The sequence below is a fragment of the Scophthalmus maximus genome, chromosome 9, assembly GCF_022379125.1.
Source record: "Scophthalmus maximus strain ysfricsl-2021 chromosome 9, ASM2237912v1, whole genome shotgun sequence".
NCBI classification, from domain to species: Eukaryota; Metazoa; Chordata; class Actinopteri; order Pleuronectiformes; family Scophthalmidae; genus Scophthalmus; species Scophthalmus maximus.
The window spans coordinates 16,470,001-16,490,711 of record NC_061523.1 but is presented as its reverse complement, the minus strand read 5'-3'; the positions used below and the strand labels follow the sequence as shown (position 1 = coordinate 16,490,711).

The 20,711-nt window shown below is 40.7% G+C and overlaps 3 protein-coding genes and 2 long non-coding RNA genes across 9 annotated transcripts in view; 2 read left to right on the top strand and 3 right to left on the bottom strand.

Moving 5' to 3' along the window:
• Positions 1 to 891: 891 nt before the first annotated feature.
• Positions 892 to 4,650, bottom strand: LOC118320002. Its single transcript, XM_047334609.1, has 8 exons — positions 4,603 to 4,650; positions 4,171 to 4,284; positions 3,901 to 4,079; positions 3,691 to 3,806; positions 3,295 to 3,409; positions 2,825 to 3,038; positions 2,035 to 2,074; positions 892 to 1,848 (listed from the first exon to the last, which is right to left on the bottom strand). The coding sequence occupies exons 1-8, from the start codon at positions 4,648 to 4,650 to the stop codon at positions 1,580 to 1,582; spliced, it is 1,095 nt and encodes a 364-aa protein (XP_047190565.1). The 3' UTR covers positions 892 to 1,579.
• A 1,358-nt stretch (positions 4,651 to 6,008) lies between these two features.
• On the top strand, positions 6,009 to 18,050 carry adgrg4a (adhesion G protein-coupled receptor G4a). 5 transcript variants are annotated; one of them, XM_035650437.2, is made up of 28 exons: positions 6,009 to 6,146; positions 6,258 to 6,381; positions 6,634 to 7,257; positions 7,483 to 7,580; positions 7,692 to 7,750; positions 8,006 to 8,060; positions 8,205 to 8,239; positions 8,387 to 8,535; positions 8,887 to 8,946; positions 9,255 to 9,329; positions 10,204 to 10,289; positions 10,377 to 10,466; positions 10,618 to 10,640; positions 10,804 to 10,946; positions 11,041 to 11,170; positions 12,004 to 12,110; positions 12,312 to 12,528; positions 12,670 to 12,835; positions 13,198 to 13,341; positions 14,059 to 14,196; positions 14,285 to 14,330; positions 14,654 to 14,757; positions 15,165 to 15,286; positions 15,384 to 15,652; positions 16,246 to 16,351; positions 16,674 to 16,954; positions 17,280 to 17,381; positions 17,515 to 18,050. In XM_035650437.2, exons 2-28 carry the CDS (start codon positions 6,315 to 6,317, stop codon positions 17,667 to 17,669), a joined length of 3,651 nt encoding a protein of 1,216 aa, XP_035506330.2. In that variant the 5' UTR covers positions 6,009 to 6,146; positions 6,258 to 6,314; the 3' UTR covers positions 17,670 to 18,050. The 5 variants fall into 5 exon arrangements, with proteins under 5 accessions (XP_035506330.2, XP_035506332.2, XP_035506328.2 ...); XM_035650439.2 differs by having other exon boundaries at positions 6,631 to 7,257; positions 9,255 to 9,260; XM_035650435.2 differs by having other exon boundaries at positions 6,631 to 7,257.
• On the bottom strand, positions 12,802 to 16,796 carry LOC118319801. Its single transcript, XR_004796100.1, has 3 exons — positions 16,657 to 16,796; positions 15,681 to 15,765; positions 12,802 to 12,998 (listed from the first exon to the last, which is right to left on the bottom strand). It is a non-coding gene; the product is annotated as an uncharacterized LOC118319801 (long non-coding RNA).
• On the bottom strand, positions 16,806 to 19,554 carry LOC118319800. Its single transcript, XR_004796099.2, has 3 exons — positions 19,327 to 19,554; positions 18,361 to 18,483; positions 16,806 to 16,945 (listed from the first exon to the last, which is right to left on the bottom strand). It is a non-coding gene; the product is annotated as an uncharacterized LOC118319800 (long non-coding RNA).
• Positions 18,422 to 20,711, top strand: part of vgll1 (vestigial like family member 1) — a 2,963-nt gene continuing 673 nt past the window's right edge. Inside the window, exons 1-3 of the mRNA XM_035650440.2 lie at positions 18,422 to 18,669; positions 19,242 to 19,444; positions 19,550 to 19,912. Coding sequence (XP_035506333.2) covers positions 19,255 to 19,444; positions 19,550 to 19,912 — 553 coding nt within the window. The 5' untranslated portion in view covers positions 18,422 to 18,669; positions 19,242 to 19,254. The remainder of the gene's footprint in view (positions 18,670 to 19,241; positions 19,445 to 19,549; positions 19,913 to 20,711) is intronic.

Genomic DNA, 20,711 nt, shown 5'->3' with positions numbered 1-20,711 from the left:
GATAAATCGGTTCAAGTAGATTTATTGAAAAAAAAGTCAAAAGTCTCTGATTTTATCTTCTTAAATGTGAATATTTTCTGGTTTCTGTGCCCCTCAATGACAGTAAATTAAATATATTTTGTGTGTGAACAAAACGTCATAATTCTTCACCATTTTACAACATTTTATTGATCAAACGAATAATCAAATAATCAAGAAAATAATCGACAGATTGATCGATAATGGAAATAATTGTTTGTTGCAGCTCTTGTATTTCACAGCAGAGACTGTACTTGGGTAAAAATTGCAATACCACATTAGAGAAATCTCACTTAAGCAAAAGTACAAAAGTATTCGACTTGAAATATACCAAATGTAAAAAAAAATCCTATGATTGTGCAGAACTATATACTGAATTTCTCTGCGGTTGTGGACTAAAGAGAATAGTATTTGGCTTTGAATTGTAGTGAAATAGAAATTAAAACGTAGTGGAAAAGTAAACTGCTCAAGTTTAAAAATGATTAATCAATAAAAACAGAACCATATTGTAGGATAAAATTGTGCAAATGTGCCAAATATTACTGAGTAGTGGTTCATCTTTCTAATACACGATCTACAGGAGGTGCTAGATAAATACAGGACACATTTTACTATGTCGGCCAAAAGCGCCCCCTAGCGTTCATGAGCCAGTTAATGCATGTTGGGGAAAAAAAGGGAAAGTTTATCCATAAGAGCTAACGACAACACCAACAATTAAAATTTCGGAGCCAGTTAAGAAAACACGTAAGATAATTTCATATAACATGAATGTTCAATTAAATAAGGAGTACCTTGATCTTAACAATTCAAAAAAAAAATTGGCTTCTTGAAAGTCAGAGTAATTTTTTTTAGAGTAGAGGTAAAATAGATCTTACATAAGATAAAAAACTTTACTGAGAATTTGTTTAGCATTTTCTTGTGAGGTGGTTTTGAAAAGTAGGCAACGCAAAGAAGGAAATCGAAACCTTACCTGATTTAACGTGACGAAGAATCTGCAGAGCTGGAGATTAAGGAAAATGGTCAGTTGGCAAACGTCTCCCAGTGAGAGAATAACACATTTTCTCAGGGCTCTATGTTCCTTCTCTCGCTTTGAACACTGCTTCCTCTGTCCTGGTCTGTCTCACATGCTTGAGCCAGAGGGCCTCTCATCTATTTTACACAGTAAACAGGAACCAACACCGCATGTTAAGGTTCAGTTGCAGTGACCTGGATGTTGCAATATTAAACATAAAAAGCACAAATAATGACTTCTTCTCACTGTTCCACTTCTGCACATGACATCTATTAACAGTATTGTTTTATTCGGATTTGAAAAGCAAACAAAATGGGCACAAAAGTGTTGGGAGTCATTTTGAATGTTACTTTCATGCTCATTATCTCGACAGTAGAAATCACATATCACTCAAAATCAATTAATTTCAGTTACAAAGAATGTCATTACGGCTCAGCAAGGAGATTCCGTATAGTGGGTGATCCGACTGGTAACTGAGTCATCACAAAATGTGGGTCAGAAATACTATACAGTTGGAGTCATGGTAACACATCCTCAGGGTCTGAGTGGTCAATTGTTCACCACGGCTCTGTGTATCCTAGCAACAACTTCAGGATTAGGGAGAAGGGCGGCAGCCTGGGCCAGCTGGGGCAGCAGTGTGTAGGTGGAGGTGCGCAGGTATTGAAAGAGGTCCTGGAAGCCTTGGAGATGAGCGATGACCTGAGGCGGGACACCCAGAGACCGCCCCAGTCTACTCAACACGTCCCTGTCGTGAGCAGAGTCAAGAAGCAGGGACAAGTCCTGGACTGAGTCATAGTCGAGCATCTCCACACCGTGACCTGGACAGAGGCAGAGTATGAGTACAATCACCAGCATGAACCGAAGAAATGATTCCTATTTCTAGATTTCCTGCTTGGAGCCTCCCAGGCCAAATTCTTGCATTATAAAAATAAATAAAAAATTTCAATTACACAGCATGTGTGTCTTACACATATTATTAAATGTCTTGAAAAAAACATACAAACCTTGAGCCATCTCCCAAATTGTCTGCAGTTTTTGCTCCATCTGTTATTGACAGAGAAAAGAAGCAAGATGCAGAGGTGAGACAACGTTTCAACTGATTCTGATATTATCATTACCTTAATTAAGGAATAAACAATGGGTGTTGTCATTTAAATAGACTAATATGTCAATTTGTAATTGTGTATATTGTTAATGTCTATCACTTACATAATTTGTTAGGAAGGATCCAATCTCTTCCACTGACAGCTTTTGTGACGTTTTTGTTATATATTATTATAAATTGACATTACATTTTAGGTTTAACTTCTGACTCTCATAAGGATCAATCAATTAATCTGGTATGAAGGCAGAATTGTAAATTTATACAAGGCATTGGCACATAACAAATGCCTCTCAAAGTCTTATATTAGCAGTGTCCTATTGATAAATAGCACCAGCTTGTTATTATATTGTGTTTGTCCTTTGCGCAAACATTGTGCGGTTCAAGATGCCTCATTCTTTCTTTCTTTCTTTCTTTGACAGTGAGGTCTGTGGATTATTTGGCACATTGCCTCTGCTTTGGTTACCACAAATGGAATTCAGTTCATTCCAGTTCCTCAACAAATAAAACCGAAAAACTTTTTTCTTTTGTGTGCAGACCACACTGAGCATGAATATGTCAAACTTGTTTTTCTCGAGCAGAATCAACAACAGTTTATTTACAGTAGAGGTGAATTATAATGAAAGTAGCATGTACGGTACTGTACATTTATGCCTCCGTGATTTCTAACAAAACATATGTTTGACCACTACCTCTTCTGTGCCGCAGCGGCTGCTTTGCCGTTCCTCCCGTGTGATGTCGTCTTTCTCCTGACTGGAGGGCTTGATGTTGGTGGTGAGATTAATCACAATAGAAGTAGGATGCATCTCATTCTCATGCCGCAGTGAGATTAGGCCTCTGGGAGGAGATGCAGTTAACTTTATGTAAGAATTTAAGGACTGATGGAGGTTAAAACAAACTAAATGACTAGTCATTTAGAGAGCACCTTGAGGAATCTTCCGCTGTGTGTGAAGGGGTCTCGGTTTGTTCGGCCTTTCTCTCCGTGTGACTGGATAAAGTTGTGCACTGAAGATCTGCTGCAGACAACAGTCCCTCAGGCCCGGGGCAATACTCCGGAACCTGCTCTGAATATTGTTTATGATCCACATTTAGCCAAGACAAACAACAGTCAGATGGGAAGAAGCAGCAGAAACGTCACACATCACAGTATGTGTCTAATCACTCACTGAATCTCTCCGCAGTCAGTAGAAAAGCCCAGAGCAGCAGAGCAATGAGGAAAATTGAGGACGCTGTTGCGGAACCAATCAGAACCACAGGAATGTCTTCTTTGTTTACTCCTTGATTAAACAAGAAATCTGCCACATTAAACTGAGAACAAGAAAGTAGAAAAAAATAAAAGTTTTTCATAAAAATCCACAGGGATACTCACTCTTCTCTTCAGGCTCTTTGTAATTTCCCCCGGGCACAGTGACGTCACTCTCTGTCAGAGAATTATACTTGATAATCCTAACTTTTCCTCGACAACACATCTTGAAAATCACTGGTCAATAAAACTACTCACACAACTTTATTAACAATTGTACTGTCCTCCAGTTCAGGCTTTATCTCTGGATCTCACCTGCTTTAGAACCCTGACCTTTGAAAAGCAAACACTCTTTATGGACTGTGTCATGGCTGTAACACGACACACAGGACAGCTCCACTTCCCCAGTCATGCTCCTGAGTTCATAATACCTGCACACAAAACCACAATTGTACAGTTAACACTTAAAAACATGTGCTTGCACTTATCAGGTGATGGATGCTGCCACTGTGGGGTGTGTCTCACCCAGGGAGGCACTGCCCGCACAGGGCATCGCTGGTGGGTGAGCATCCTGTCCTCTCCAGGCGGTTCAGCAGATTGCACCTGGTGCATCTTCTGCAGGGAGCCACATCTTTATCAGAGCTGAACGTCCCCTCTGCACACGGCACACAGACTCCCTCACCACCATCTCCAAACCCACAGTCCTGAGAAGGATGCACAGTGGGAGACTCAGAAAGTGAACGTGAAAAGGGAAACAGCTTAGTGTTGCAACCACGGTGTTGTGTCATGTGTTACCTCTGGGAGCTGCTCTCCAGGCCCACATGCAGGGCAGACAACACATGTGCCATTAGGGTGCAAGAACTCTGTCTGATCACAGCTCTGCTCACATTGCACCTGCACACACTGAACCTGAGGGAATACACATTTAAAATGATCAGTGGGAAAATACTTCACACAAAAATTACTTGTTCTTGATATTTGACTTGAAATATCAAAAGTAAAAGTTGTTTAGTTTAAAAAGGGAATATTACAAAGTCACATGCATTGAAATCAGGTTGGAAAAATCTTACACCAATGGCAGATTAACTTTGCATTACTCATTTTTTTTAAATACAGTGAGACCTAAAGGCCTAAAACAATAAACAGATTTTATCCACCAGCTAATTTATTATATTATATAGACTGCACACACATTTTACAGGGAAACTGCTTGAAGGTCAGTCTTACCATAAGCAGAGCAGCATAGAGACAAGCTTCCAGTGGCGAATTGTCCATGGTCCTTCTCTAAGGACTTATCACTTTGTTGTCACACTGTTCACATCCATACAAGCAGTGCATCGCTCAAATGTGCAGCTTCCACCAGCAGCGGAGTGGCTTACCTCCCCTCGAGAGGTGTGCAGAAGTGGGAAAGATCGTTGGGAATCTCCCTCACCTTGCGTCACGCGTGACGCATGCGAGGTTCCCAACCACACACCCATCAACGGACCAGTGAATACAAGAGGTCCCCCTACCTGGGCACCTCGCGTCACACCTGGTCTTCTTACATTACCCCTGAGGAGGAGGGAAGGGAATTAAAATGTATGAATAAGACTCTTGTTAGCGGTTTCCAACAAAAGACACCTTGTGTGTGTGTGTGTGTGTGTGTGTGTGTGTGCGTGCGTGCGTGCGTGCGTGCGTTTAGTTGATACTATTACCACTATTATTTAGTCCTCTTACTGACTGAGGAGAGACAAGCTGAAGCTGGATCATAAAACAGCTGCCAAACGGAGTCAGACATAATTATACAGTTACAATATAGTGTTTGACCACTTTGTGGTAGCATGGAGCCATAAAACTTACAGAAAACATCCTGTCTCTCCTTGCTCAGCCATTTCACGGCCCTGACAGGATATTGCGAGCATAAAAAAAGGCGTAGATATTGACATACATTGACTAAATTGTTTAGGCTTAAGGAAAGGCTGTGCCTGTGGACTAACCTTATACTGCCAGGTATATACAGCTGAGACAGACATGGTCGTCGCACTGCACACTACACAGGAAAGTCAATAAGATCTGTTTGAGTGCTTTCCAACTGAGGAAAAGCACAAGAGTTGTGGAAGAAAATGAATCTGTCTGCAGAAATTGAGTGCGCTCACACAAACCCAAGAACATATAATATTTTAGCCGTGAGCCGTCCAGATGATGTGTCTATGTGATCGATCACATTTGCACCATGAATGTTAATTAAAATAATTAATCATTTCCACGTGGAAGGAATATAAAAGAGGAAGCTGCCGATAACAACCCATAAATATGAAGAATGTTATGTAGTGTTAAATCTGTGTCATCCACATCTACACAAACAAGGGTGTGTACCACTTCACAGTATTTCTCAACACCCGATGGAACTTGCTGGGATAATTGAACCATTGCACATTAAAACTCTCACTGAGCCACTGAACCTCCAGCACTAATAACCAGGTGCGCTCAACGTGAGCACAAAGCACTCACGTGGGCCAGCGGGAGAATTTTGAGATTCACTTTTTTCCGATGGTTTCCCAGAGTCATGCTTTCAGTGTTATCGCTCTCGTGAGTTGTGTTTATTGCCAGTGATTAATGAGTAACTCAGGAGGCTAAAGGGAGAGGGCGTGGAGGTCTTCTTATGGAGAAATAAGGTGACACCAGTCAGCAGACCCGTGGCTCAGACAGCTTCTCATGAACTGATATTGATTTCTTGATTTCCTCGAAAACAGCCCAAGAGCTGGATTTGACATTACAGGGAGATGAACATGGTGAGTCTCAGATATTCATTTGGCCTCACAGATATAAGCTAATCACTGTGTTATTTCTTCATAGTGAATTACAATGGAAATATCTGTTTGATCATTGTCACTTTTCCGCAGATTGCTACTTGACCGACACTGAAACCCCTGCGTTTTGATTTTAGTTTCTTTGCTGTCATGGACTACCTATCTCCTCTGACCGTCTGCCTGTGTATGCAACTCTCAGTGTGTCTTCTGGGTTCAAGTAAGATTTCTGAACAATTACATGGTTTTTGAAGAGCTGGGTAGTGTTACACGGAGTGAATTCAAACACTTTTATTGTCTTCAGTTCTTCAACTGTCTTTTTTATTGTGGTATTAAAAGCTCGACATCTTAATTGAGTTTGAAATGAGAGCTTTTCAGTTTGACTTTTAAACATCGAGGTGTTTAAAAAAACAAACTGTAGTTTAAGACTTCATCTGTCTGTGTCTTTCCTACGCACGTGTCATCTCAGCAGCCTCTGCTGGCGGCAGCCTGTGGGGTAAGAAAGTGCGATTCAGTGGCCGCCCGTGCATGTGGCAGCTACAACCAGGTGCCGTGGTACCCGCCCTCCAGGAGCTGAGCGCGTGCTTGCTCTTACGCCGCAACATTGCGACGGAGTGGACAGGTTTTGTCTACAAGGCGCCAGGAGGTCAGAGGATAGAGTTGGGACTTGGGGGCACAAGTTCACAGCTGACAGTATGGCTGTTTGGCGAGAGACAGCCCCTGGAATGGGAACTGAAAGTGAATGAGTGGTACTCTGTCTGTCTCACCTGGTCGGCCAGCGCTCGGAGGCTGAGGACCTACATTAATGGAACCAGTGTGAGCGAGGCCCCTGTGAATCGCATCCTACCCCATCAACTGGCCGGAAACGGCACGCTCACTTTGGGGGCTTCTCATTACGTAAACAATGAGGGCGATGTGCTGGCAGAGACCGGGAATAACCTGCTGGGTGAGATTGGTCTGTTCAGGATATGGTCCAGAGAATGGAGTGCTGCGGAGCTGAGGAGGCAGAGCTGTGCAGATGGAGATGTGGTGAGCTGGGACCTGCGGCAGTGGAAGTACAGCTGCCCTCCTGTGCCTGACAAGAGCATTCACTGCGGTAAATACAGTCAGTGATCCCTCGCTATTGCATTCCATGGTCGCTTGACTCAGAAATTAATTACTCAATCATTTGGAAGGTGAGACATACGTAAACCACCCATTCCTGCATGAATTTAGCAAGTACTGATTCAAAAACCCTCTGGATAGGACAGACATTGTTCTTTGGAAGTTTTCCATATTTCAAATGAGTCACTTTCTTTCGTTATTGTTTTTTTTTTTATAGCATGGTCACACTACAAAATCAAAATGACGACAGTCATAGTTCACTCGACAGAGCCGGGAAATTGTGTCGTCCCACCGGAGGGAGTCACAAGACGCTGGGTATGAAGAATTAGCTGATTATGCCACTGAGATTTGGAAGCAAGTGACTATGAACAAACAGTCCGATTTGCCCTTCAAAATAATCGACCTCTTGTTGTCACCTCTTATCAGCTGGAGAGCATTTTCCCTCAGAGCATTTCTGTCCATGACATCGCCGTGTCATCCCCAAGGTAACGCAACTTTTTTTTATTAGCAAAACACTCCTCTCAGCCGGCAGTGTAAACGTAGCAATGATGCAATACAAAAACACTCAGTACTCAATCCAAAGTAAAAGTCATGTGTTGAAAACATAAAATATAAAATATTAAAAGTAAGTAAGTCAGTGTAACTCAGGGGTGATTGGTGCATTACAAAGCTAAATGTAGAGTCTATACTCTGAACATGAGTGCGATCCTGTATTGACTGTTATCTGTGTTCCCATACAGCCAGAGCTGCCCTGTCGTTAATAATTCTGCAGCTCTGCATGTGCGACAGCCTCAGGTACAGTCTAATCAAGAAGCAGCAATATCCTCGAATACTAGCTGATTAGAGGACAGATGAAAGGCTTGCGATCATGTCATTTTTGTTGTAATTGAGTTAAGTAAAATCATAAAACCCTTTTAATGAAAATATTCGTGTTGCCAGGGATCAAGAGCATTATCAGACGCCTGTGACAAGTGGTAAGCTTAATTCAACACCTGCAAATCCTTTTTGAGCTGGAGCAAATTTTATGATTATTGCCGTCAACACGAGGGCTGCACGGCCCAAGAGGACGAAACCACATATTGTCCAGTCCCATGTGGATGCAACTCATGTCCTACACACAGTTTCAGCTGTGAAGTCCATGTGAACGTGGATCCCGCCGCCAACGTAGAAGTGATCCAGGCGGATATTACTGCACTGCTGAGTTTGCCCTTCTCTCACAACTTCCTCAATCTGACAGCTGACCCCGAGAGCATCAGCATACATCCTGTGGGTACGTGTGCAACACATGTCACTCCTCTCACGAACACTGTTTCACTGGGGCCAGTCAAAATTAACAAAACACAAATTTGTACGAACTTTTATTTTTGTCTTTGTGCTCATGCCACGTGAAGTTGACACTGCTGCGTAGCCTATTTCATACGTCATTGTACTTGTTCATTTTCACTGCGGTCGTAAAGTGGCTGAATTCAACGTTGCTCGGCTGTATGAATGGAAATAATGAGTGCATCAAAGCCAGAGAGCACATCTCTAAGTTTCTAAAAAAAATACCTAATAGATGACACAAAATTAGTGACATTTTTTTTCTTTTATCTAGTTTCACAATTGAATTTGTTTCTTTCAGAGTCATTCCATCTGATGACAAAACCATCAACCACTGTCAGTACTGGTGTGACTCCATCAGGTGAGCATGACAGAAGGAGGGCAACATGTTAGTGAGCAGCACTGGTGCTTCATCATCACACACACACACTGGACTCAACCACTGTGAAATAACTAACGATGCAATAACCAGCTGTTCAATATTCATATTTATTCCCCATGTGCAACTATTGCTACTGCTCTGTACATGTTATTTATATTTTTACATGTTGTTATATTTTGTACATACATGATGTTTTTAAAAAATAATTTCCCCGTTGTGGGACGAATAAAGGAATATCTTATCTTATCTTATGATGATAGAAGTAATTTTCTTCATTTGTTTCTCAGAAACAGGTCAGACTCAGAGTATGCCGGCTCGCCCTGCTAACACGTCAACGACAGGAAATCCTTTAGATCATATCGGTCAGTTCACAGAGCAACTCTGGGGAATTGCTCAGCGTCTTCCTGTTTCTTCTTCACTTCAGATCTTCACTGACATTTTTTGATTCACTGCAGAAGATCACCATTAAAACACTAAACAACAAAACACAATAAGGAAACCGAAGCCATTTAAACAGCAACAATACGAGGTTTTACCCACTTCAATGCATCTTCTCCCTTTTAGTCTTTTATTATCATTTTTAACTTTTCTTTTCACTTTCGTTGTCTTATTTTGCTCTTCTGAATTTGTATTATCATAGCATTAGTTCGTTTTTACTTTGCTAGACAAATACAATCTGATTGATTGATTGATTGATTGATTGTGACGAAGCACTAAGCTTTTTTATGATGGCAATTGTTGTTGTGCTTTACAAATTAAATCTGATTAATTCATTGATTGACTGATTGATTGGGACAAATCACCAAGATTTTCATGATGGTGATAATTTTTGTTAAATTATTTTAAATATAATTTTTGATAAAAACCTGATTGATTGATTGATTGATTGGTTGGTTGGCTGATTGATTGATTGATTGATTTTTCTGAGCGCTAAGCTTTTGTTATGATAGTAATAGTTTTTGTTGGGCTACACAAAAAAACGCTGATTGATTGATTGATTGATTGGTTGATTCTAAGTGATAAGCTGTTCTGTGGATCTAGACATAGATCCGATTTAGCGCTGCTTATTACACATACAATAAAATTAAACTTAAATCACATAACCAAAACAACCATAATCATATCTAGTAAAGTTCTGTCTCAGAAAGTGATCATCACACCTTTGTCAACATCACTGACCACAGACACCTGTGACAACCAAACACACACCAGTCATCTGTCTTTTCATCCCTTCAGTTGGACCGGATAAATTCTTTAGAGTTAATACGACCTTACAGATGAGTGTCAGCCCGACAAACCCAAAAGATATGATTACGAAATGGGTAAGAGACAGTGACTCTCACTATTGCACTTGAGAAGAATTATTACTAAAACATTCTGTACACTTAATTGTTGTCCTCTGGCATTAGGTGAAAGAAACTCTGGAGGTGAATGACACCATGCTTGTGCTGAATCTCATCATAAAGGAGAACAGCATGGTCCAACATAATAGACTGACTGTGAGTATGTCTTTGCAGTTTAGTCGCAAGATCTATACATGAAAACAATATAAGTGTTAATCATTTTTGCAGTTTTTAATATCCCTGCAATAATATTTCTGTAACAACTGATATTTACAATCCATCATCTCTCTGGCTTCTTTTCTATTAGACATCCTCTGACCAACAGAAACAGTAGGTGACTGAAAAATAATAATCATACTATAAGCTACCGGCCCGGCCTGTTTTGTTATGCTGCATAAAGCTTCATATGTATTTCATTCAGAACTGATTTAATTCAAGCAATTTGGTTCAAACCATTGTTGTTGTTTCCACTAATTGTGTGTTTCGTCAACAGATATTACTGCACTTTCCATGTTCAGGAATACAACATGAACTGTGTTGCAGAAATTATAACTTCCATTAGAACTGCATTGACCTCAAAGTATGAAAATGGCTCTGTTGTTATTGAAGCCTTGGATGTGGCGATCAAGCAGATTTGTAAGATGGATTATAAATAAAAGAAACAAAAACTTTAGGTATGGACAAAGATGTGACAATATAAAGTAAATATATGTGTATGTATACTTTTCAGTGCCAAAAAACTGTTTAGAAGAAACCACTTCAACAGTCTATGGACCATATATTTGGCCTGAAGCATTTCCACAAGTCAACCAAGAGATGGGATGCCAAAAACCGAAATCAGAAAAAGCTTACAGGCTTTGGTAAGACATCACCAATTTTCTTTCACTCAGTAGATTTAGTAATTGACCAGAGACATTTCGCTGTCTCTGGTCAATTACATTGTCACATGAATTATGACCTAAACACAAAAATCGTTTATTAGCAGAGCTTATCTTATATTTAATGTTTTATTGTTTGACCTTATGAAGCAGAGTGTTACATAAGATCTTTGAGTTAATATTGAAGCATATCTCGGTTTATAATTGAAACAAGGTGTGATGATGTTCGAGGTTTATTCTCACTACCATGAAACTGAGTAATCTGATCTCATATTCATCCTAGTGATGAAATATGGGGCGAAATCCACTGTCCTGTGGTCTTTAGTTGTACAGATCCTGTTTCCATAGAGACAGCTCAGGAAGACAAGATATTTTCCCCTCAATTACAATGTCCACTCTGCACACAAGCTCTTACCCTGCAAACACAATGCTCATGGATCCCTGCCAGCCTCCTGCTCAGGCAGAAATCAATTTCCTTTATGTGAATTATTAGTTTGACTTCAACCTTCCTCACATCATCTCTGCCAATAGTGACTCAAATATCACTCCAGGACCAATGAATGAGTAATACAGGTAATCAGATTTGTGGTTTCTTAGTGGAAAACTAGATTGTAGTTTAATTAGACACTAATCCACAGTGGGCAGGTAGTTACTATCATAATCATTATACTTTGAGACACAATTCAATGGAAACTGGCAATAGCTGATTTAGCAAGCTCGAGATAGAATTTACTTTGTCCGACAAATTTGGCCTAATTCAACCCGAACCCAACCATTCAGAAACATCTGCCACTGTGATTCGCCTCTCTTTTCAGTAAGTTGAACATCGAAACTGACATGACCACCTGGGCCGAGCCTGATATGACAAACTGCAAACAACTTGTGACCATATCAGGCCTCGACAACGTCACAGTCACTGCTGGTAAGAGCATCAGAACATACACTAATCTCCATTGTTTTTATAACATGAGCTAAAAATAAATAATTGCAATTTCTGGCAAAGCATTAACCAAAGCTAATGACGTTCTCTTTTTTCTCTCTGTTGGGGTGTTTAAATACCATTAAAACAAGCCCTTATTGCATAACACAACAAAGAGCAATAATGACATTATGGATTCTTTAGGTAATGCAGCCGAGGTTGTGGACATAATCCAGGAGCTTGTGAATGTTCAGCTGGGTAACACCTCCGAGCTCTCCTCTTCCGAGCTGGGTTCAGTGGTGGAGAAGCTCAAGGAAGTGGTTGACGTCAGCGATGTCAAAGCTGCTGTTGGTGCTGATATTGTCACAATCATTGCCGATATCCTGCTGTCTAAAACCGACGTCACGCCAGTGGCTAACACGTAAGTAGAGAGGCAGGAGGGCGTCTGATGAATCTCAGTGAATAGCCAATCAATGAGCCGAAAGATTTGTAACACATATGTACGATTTTTTTCCCCGTCACATGTTCCTGTTAAGCTCTCCCTTTTTTTGTCCCCGTCAAGTGTCCTTAATCTGACGGACAGAATGGGGAACCGCATGGATTTCCAAGGTGAATCCGCGAGTCTAACAGCTCCCTGCCTGGCCCTTTCCATGATCAACGTAGATGCAGACGGATTTAGAGGTCTGACCTTTGGCGTGTCCTCAGTTTCTCCTCTCCTGGCTCCAAAGGTGAGATATAAATGGGTACTGAGGGTCAGCAAACTTTGACTAATGAGCTGTTTTTGTGACCTGCAAAGGTAAGATGTTTGCTGCAGCAAAGAAATGTCTTTTTGATTTGTTTCTTGGCTGAAAACCCAGGTCAACCTGTTGAATTGTTGTTGCATCGATGTCCCTGAACGAAGGAAGGAAACACAGTCATGGCTCATTTCATTGAGCTTCATTGACAAAGCAAATGAAGGGGGGAAAAAAGCAGTTTTTAAATTTCCAGAAATTGACAGAAGAAACAGATTCTATTTAAAAAGTAAATAGCATGTAGCCATGTGATTCACAAACACAGTATTACTCCCAGTATTGTTATTTCTGTTTTTCAGATTTTCCTGAACCAGAGCTTTGTGAGTGACCCACTTCCCGACAAAGACGTAACTATATCTCTGCCATCTGCCATCCACGACTTTTTCACAAGGAATTCAACTCGTGTTCAGTTTCAGTTCTATGGAACGGATGACCTTTTTCAGGTACTCTCATTTCACTTCTCTGTTCAAACAATCTGTCCTCTTGTTTGTTGTTGTTGGTGTTATTTTCTCTTTAACGAAACTGCTGCGTTGTATGTAGGCCACATAATGTCGCAATACAACTGAAGTTTTTTGAAGTTGAATGGAAAGATTGATACCATCCTCATATCTGTGGGATATAAATGAAGCTGCAGCCAGGAGACAGTTAGCGTAGCTTAGCATAAAGACTGGAAGCAGGTGGAAAAAGCTAGCATGGCTCTGTCCAAGAACAAAATCCTCATGCCAGCACATCTAAAGCTCAATACATTTGGCCTGTTTCATCTGTTGGCCACTTGCAATGGTTGCCAGGTAACAAATGAAGAAATTGGTCTGACACATTGTATTTTGTTTGATTTATTTGATTCAACAAACAAGATTTCCTTTGGACAGAAACAGTCTAGCTGTTTCCCCTTGTTTCCAATCTCCATGCAAAGCCAAGTAAAGTGGTTGCTGCTGTATAATTTATATTAATCACAAAGATATGAGACTGGTAATTGTCCTCCAATAAAATGTTGGCTCACAATGATCTTATTGTATCTTATTGTATCCACAACTTTCCCAGACTATTTCTATATTAAATTATCAATAGTTTAACAAATCTGCTTTCTCTCTGTAGCATATTTCATTGATCAATGACCTTAGCAAAAAAAAATGCTACCGCCACTTTCAAATTTTCACCAGGATCCAAACACAAACAGTGCGACACAGGGCGGGTGGACATTGAACTCGTACATTGTATCTGCCAGTATCAATAACTGTCATGTCAGCAACCTGAAGGAGCGAGTGGTGGTGACCCTCAACCATCAAAAACTCAAACAGGTAAGAGATTACTGTAGTTGCTTTTCAATTCATCAGTGAGAAAGGTTTTGCATTTGACTCTAAAATCAATGTTCTTTTCTTGTTACAGCCAGAAGACGAGGTCAAATGTATGTTTTGGGATTTCGGGAAGAACAGTGAGTTTATCATTATTTATTTTACATTTATTTATATGTTTAGTTGGATATAGATGATTCAAAGTGACTCTGCCTTGTTTGCCCTGCCTTTTCTTTTTAGAAACCAGAAAGATTAACCAATAATCCCTCTGTGTGTGTGCGTGTGTGTGTGTGTGTGTGTGTGTGTGTGTGTGTGTGTGTGTGTGTGCGTGCGTGCGTGTGTGTGTGTGTGTGTGTGTGTGCGTGCGTGTGTGTGTGTGTGTGCATGTGTGTGTGTGTGTGTGTGTGTGTGTGTGTGTGTGTGTGCATGTGTGTGTGTGTGTGTGTGTGTGCGTGCGTGTCAGGGGGGCAAGGTGGTTGGAACAGCGAAGGTTGTGAAACGTGGAGCATCTCTTCTCATCAGACCAGCTGTCTCTGTGATCACCTCACACATTTCGCTGTGCTCTTGGTCAGTTATTGGTTAGCTTTTTTTGTTTGTTTTTAAATCAATCCATGGAACATACAAGGGCTGACATTGGAAATGTTATACTACGTATGAACAATGTCTCCACTGTCCCTGCTAACATTTGCTTATCTTTGGTTCTCTGATCATTTTGATGCTTTCCATGCCCAAAATACCCAATCCAGTTGACATAAATTGTTAAAAATGATTGTAAAAATGAACCTTAAAAACAGGATAAAAAGTCAATTTTAGCAAGTGGACCATCACAACACTGATGCATGCACTAAGGGGATATGACGCCACTAAGAGGCAAACAAATCAAATGGAGTATTACTATTAACAAAATGATGGATTTCTCCAGAAAATGCTTGCTTTAAAAATAGTTTTTCTCCTGTTTGCATATTGTGTGTCAGGGTGTGTCCAGGGCCCCCATCAGTGAGGCCGACAGTCAAATTCTGACTGTGATTTCATTTCTTGGTTGTGGGGTATCCTCCATCTTCCTGGGCATCACTCTCCTCACCTACCTCGCTTTTGAGTAAGTCGCATACACTGACACTGATTCAGAGACTGAAGATTTCCTTCATCTTTCTCGTCCTGAGTTTGTCTCAATGTTTGTCTCACATACACTTCAGGAAGCTGCGTCGGGACTACCCATCGAAGATCCTCATCAACCTGTCAGCCGCCCTGCTGGGGCTGAACATGTTCTTCCTTCTTGACTCCTGGCTCTCATCCTTCTCCATCTATGGCTTGTGCATCGCCACCGCAGCAACACTGCACTACTTCCTGCTGGCCTCTTTCACCTGGATGGGCCTGGAGGCCGTCCACATGTACCTCGCCCTGATCAAGGTCTTCAACATCTATGTCCCTTCTTACATCCTCAAGTTCTGCATTGTAGGATGGGGTAAGACAGAATGTTAAGCAAACCTTACCGAAGGTAAAGACCATAGGGTCCATTGGCGTTGATTGGAAGATTGGGCTCAGGACTGGATTTTGATTGGCTGGGGTCGAGCAAACCTTTGATATCAGAATAATGCACAATTATATGAGTAAAACTGGAAAGATCAATTTAATTTAGTATTAATTGTAGGATAAACAGTAATGTTCTTGTTCTTGAAATGAAAGGCATATAGAAATGCCAAGAGTCTAAATCAATTTGAATTTCATTGACCCGTAGTTTACCTAAAAAACTGAAAGAAATGTCTCTGTTTAACACACACAGAACCAAATGCATAGTTCTTTTCAGGAAACTTAGAAAAAAATTGCACAGCCTGTAAATTAAAGCATTAACAGTGGAGTTAGACATGATCCTTGACCTTTAGGATTCTGGGTCAATCAGCTCTGTAAAATGATCGAGTGTATTTAACTTGCATTAAGGCAAAGTGTCTGTTGCTCAGGGGAATTTTTAAAAAAAAGCAAAAAGTAAATATATTTAAAAAGCATTCTTTTTTTAAATTCATGGTTAGATATGAGTGATATTTTTGTATGTTTTCACAGGCCTTCCTCTGGTCATAGTCAGCCTGGTGCTGGCTATAGATAAAGATGCCTACGGAAACGCTGCGGCCAAGGAGGCAGCCAGCACGCTTCAGTCCGCCGACCAATTGTAAGAACTGAGCTGTTGTTGAAATCAGAGTGAGCAATCTCTATGTTAGGAGCATCGTGTCTAAATTGTGTGATACAAATTGTGAGGTTAGGTCTTGTGGGTGCCTGATAAAATGTATGAAATAAGAAATGTCCCAAGGCACAGGAAATGTCCACGCATTACACCCACAGAGCTTTACAGAGCACACAAGCCGAAGCACAAAATGATATATAGGGAAATCCATGAACACAATATTAAGCGGACAAAAATAAAACATAGCCTACGTCATTCATTATAAATCCCAGTATAAACGACATACGACTTACTGTCCTCCTCCCTCCAGCTGCTGGCTGCAGGATGACGTCTTCTTCTACGTGACGGTGGTGGCGTTTGTTCTTCTGATCCTGTTGTGCAACATCTCTGTGTTCGTCGTGGTTCTGATTCAGATCAGACAGATGAGGGCCAATAAGCCCTCGGCAAACAGCGGCAGCTCTCTGTATGATTTGAGGACGGTGGCCAGTCTCACCGTCCTCTTAGGTCTGACGTGGTCATTGGGCTTCTTTTCCTTCGGGCCAGGCAGAGTGGTCCTGATGTACCTGTTCACCATCTTCAACACTGTGCAGGGTAAATATGAGCTCGTGGTTGTTAGTCACAAAGGAGTGTGTCGACATTTACATGATTTTCATGCATTTACAAGTCTATCGCCTCGTTGTTAAAAGAGATTTCACAACTGTGGTTTTTTCTTAAATTCAAAAAGAAGCGTGTACTGTAATGATGAGTTTCTCAGGGTTTAGTTAACATATGACACTGCGAAATAATAGTGTTGAGAGAAATAAAAAAAAAACTGTAACAAAATCTTTACAGTGTTTATATCATTTTGTGGAATACGAAAAAAGAAAAGTTAAAATGATGGATGTTTGTGTCTCTTATCTCTTCTCTTGTTTCCCAGGGTTCTTTGTTTTTTTGTTCCACTGTTTGATGAAGGAGAACGTGAGGAAACAGTGGAGGATCCATTTATGCTGCGGCCGTTTCAGACTCAGTGATAACTCAGGTACCTTGTGTAAAGCAAAGCACTTCTTGTGGGCAGTGTTGCAACATAATGGCCAAACGGTGGTAGGAAGTATTTTTAAAAAGTCGTTGATCATTTGTGTGATTTTTTTTTTTTTGTTGCCCTCTGTGTTCAGGCTGGAGCCGCTCTGTCACAGTGGGTGGCCGCTGCAAAAAGAACCATCTTATTAACTCTGAATACGTCACTTCTGATAACACCTCCTCCACCATCAGGAAGGTCTCTGACTCGTCTGCAAGCTCAGCACCAAATAACCACCACCAGGGGGCGTGAGGGGCCCCTGCATGTGCACTTCTGCATTAGCTCAAGGTCCATTGTTCAATCAACAAGCAGTGACATTTAAGGATGAACTGATCCATCTCTGTTATGGCCTATAACCCTAACCCAACTTAATAGCTAATAACATGAAAAATAATTATTTGTGTATGTTATGTAAAAATTGTAATAAGATTGAAGGGAAACTGGAGAAAATTTAGTTCTGCAACAGCTGTTTCCTTGGAGGATATGTTCTAATGCCATCTAATACAATTTTTTTGTTAGACATAACATGTGAACACTGACCAAATTGAAACTATTATTTCTGCCTTTATTTCAGATCAGACTGAATGTTGAATTGTTTTTCGATAATAAAAAGCCAGACTTTTGTGAAACCTATACCCATATGATCTTTTTTTTCATTACAGCGAGTATAAAAAAGCCAAAGTTTACTCTGAGAAACAAGAGTCCATAAGTCAACCAGCCGTGAGCAGCAGAGGAAGTTCAGGTTATTTTAAACTGAAGCTCAAGAGGCTTTGCTTTATATTCTAATATGTCCATATCCATGACGTAGATTTTTTTTTTTAATTCTATATAAAATCAAGCTTCATCCATCTGCAGACATCTCACTGAGAAATGCTTTCAAAGCCGCTGTTAAACTATCCATTACTTGACAATGTGACTGTGGAATGTTTTAATAAGAACTCACGCAGTTTCTGGAGGAACTTGCCCGACGACATTCTGCCCATAGCTTTCTGCGTCCATGAAGCATCACACACCCTGCCAGTCGAACACATCAAGTACATTTGGATGTGTGAGCGAAATGTTTTGTCTGTAGAGGGAGAAAAGAAAGGCAACATTTGTGGGTTTCCTTCGATCTCATTCACAACTTTGATGTTTAAATTAAAACCAGCGGACATCTTTCCCAACGATCTTGGCTGCAGCTCAGATTTATTTTGATCCACCGGTCAATGCGAAGACGCACCCGCTGGTCCTCTTCGGTCAATCATCAGGTCAGGTAAGAGAAGCCAGTTATAAAACAACAATGTGTATGAATTATGCAAATTTTTGGGGGTTCTTTGTTAAGGGGTCAGATTAGAAGTTCATCCAGGCTATGTGAAAAAATAGTCTCTGCTATATAAAGTTACCATATCACTATTTCATATACAGAAAGTGGAGATTTCAATTACAGAGGTTTATGTAATGCCCCGACATCAAAACATTTTTTTTTTCAAACTGTGCAAACCCTCATAAACGTTAAAAGTTAAAATATCTACAGATGTCACTATTCATTCTCCACATATTACAAAGTAATATAATGCAAATATTCATATTTCTAAGCTTATTGTACATTTTACTGTGAGTGTAAGATAGTATCATAAATTTACCAAAGTAAAAGTTATATTTTACACTCCACGAGAAGTGTTTGTGTAAAAATGTTTGCATATTTTACTGTCCGCCAGCTGACCATGACATTAAGTTTAACAATAAGTTTGAAATGCTTCCTGACTATGAAAAGGGAATATTCTCCACCTAAAAAATAGTTTGACATGCCTCGTCAGCAGTAACTAGTCATGTCTCTGTTTTCAGTCACGACTGACCCATGGAGGACAGAACAGAAAGCCCGAGGGCTGTGAAGGTGGAGGAGCATTCTCGATGTGTCATCCTTACTTACTTCCAGGGCGACATCAACAGTATGGTGGACGCTCATTTCACCCGCGCTCTCAGCAAAGTCTGCAAGGCCAAGGCTCCGGCCGCAAAGTCAAAAAAAATCCGTAAAACAATTAAACTTGGTGAGCGCACTGAAATTAACAATCTGTTGGCTTAGCTGGCTACAAATAAGACAATATGGTTCCAGTCATCGTCATTGTTCATGGCTTTTTCTCTGTCCCCTGCAGAGGACAGCAGCCCTTGTCAGGACAGTGCTGTCAACCATTACATAGAGTCACAGGCCCCTCCCGTGGCAGGACGTCTCCTGACGTTTAGCCCCGCAGATGAAACTCCCCCCGGCTCGTGGCACTCACTCCCTGCCAGGGCAGGAGAGGGCCCAGGCTTGCCGTCCATCTCATACTCCCTGTCCCCAGATGGGTTGAGCCTTACCGGACAGCAATACGGAACATCCCTGCTCAACCTGCTGCATAGTGACAGGGGGGAGATGGGACCCAGCATGGCCTCCAGCTCCAAGCCAGAACTGCTTCCCAGCTGGATAATGCCTCCAGGGTTCAGAGAGTCTGTGGACCCTGCTTTAGGATTTGAGCCTGGTAAGCCTGCAGCTACAACAATATAACAATATAACAATATAATGATAACATATTATTATTGTTATTATTGATAATAATAATAAAAATATGAATAATATGAATAATAATAACAATAATATAATGATGATATAATAAGGTCCCCAGAATCATGTGTAGTTTGAGAAAGGGACAAATCAACAGTTGTATAATAGGTAATGGTAGTTGGACAATTATCTAGTGAGTATATCCCTGTGAATCTACACACAAGTTGCACTATGGGAAGTGCAGATTTCATCTTTTGCTGGAATACTTTTTTGATTCAATCGCTGAGTGGCACATAACCAATGTTACTTCCTTATTATGCATACTTGTGGTTCTTTGTCCCTCCGAGAAAAGTAGAAAAGTGGTACTCAACTGACAAGTAGCAACTTGTAGTCTCAAAGTCTCACAGGAAAAAGGTTGTACATGTCATCCAGAGCACATTAACATTAACATTCATATTCACGTTTGTTGCTCGTGATACACATGAAGCAGGTGCCGCACTTCTCAGCCTTAAAGCAGCAATTATGGACCATATTTGCATCTGATTCAGAGTCAATCAGTGGTCGAGGTTGAAAGTGGTCAGCATGGAGGTCTACAGATATATAGGTCACCATTAGCCCATATATATAACCTGTCATTATCCAATCCATCTGGAGTTCTCTGGAAACTACTTTTACTTCCTTGTTAATTTCCTCGTAACCGCACAGGAATTTGTTCTGCCTTGTTTGGAAAAGATAAACTGTGTCTATTAGATCTTCATTTAGCTCAGCACGCTTGA

Excerpts from the sequence above, each read along its gene's own strand:
- LOC118320002 (XM_047334609.1), bottom strand. The coding sequence starts at position 4,650 with ATGGACAATTCGCCACTGGAAGCTTGTCTCTATGCTGCTCTGCTTATG. Across the intron at positions 3,807-3,900 it reads TGCGGGCAGTGCCTCCCTGG|GTATTATGAACTCAGGAGCA; the intron begins GTGAGACACACC and ends TTTTGTGTGCAG. Across the intron at positions 3,039-3,294 it reads ACTGCGGAGAGATTCAGTGA|TCATTTAGTTTGTTTTAACC; the intron begins GTGATTAGACAC and ends CTAAATGACTAG.
- adgrg4a (XM_035650435.2), top strand. The coding sequence starts at position 6,315 with ATGGACTACCTATCTCCTCTGACCGTCTGCCTGTGTATGCAACTCTCA. Across the intron at positions 7,581-7,691 it reads AGGGAGTCACAAGACGCTGG|CTGGAGAGCATTTTCCCTCA; the intron begins GTATGAAGAATT and ends ACCTCTTATCAG. Across the intron at positions 8,947-9,254 it reads TACTGGTGTGACTCCATCAG|AAACAGGTCAGACTCAGAGT; the intron begins GTGAGCATGACA and ends TTTGTTTCTCAG.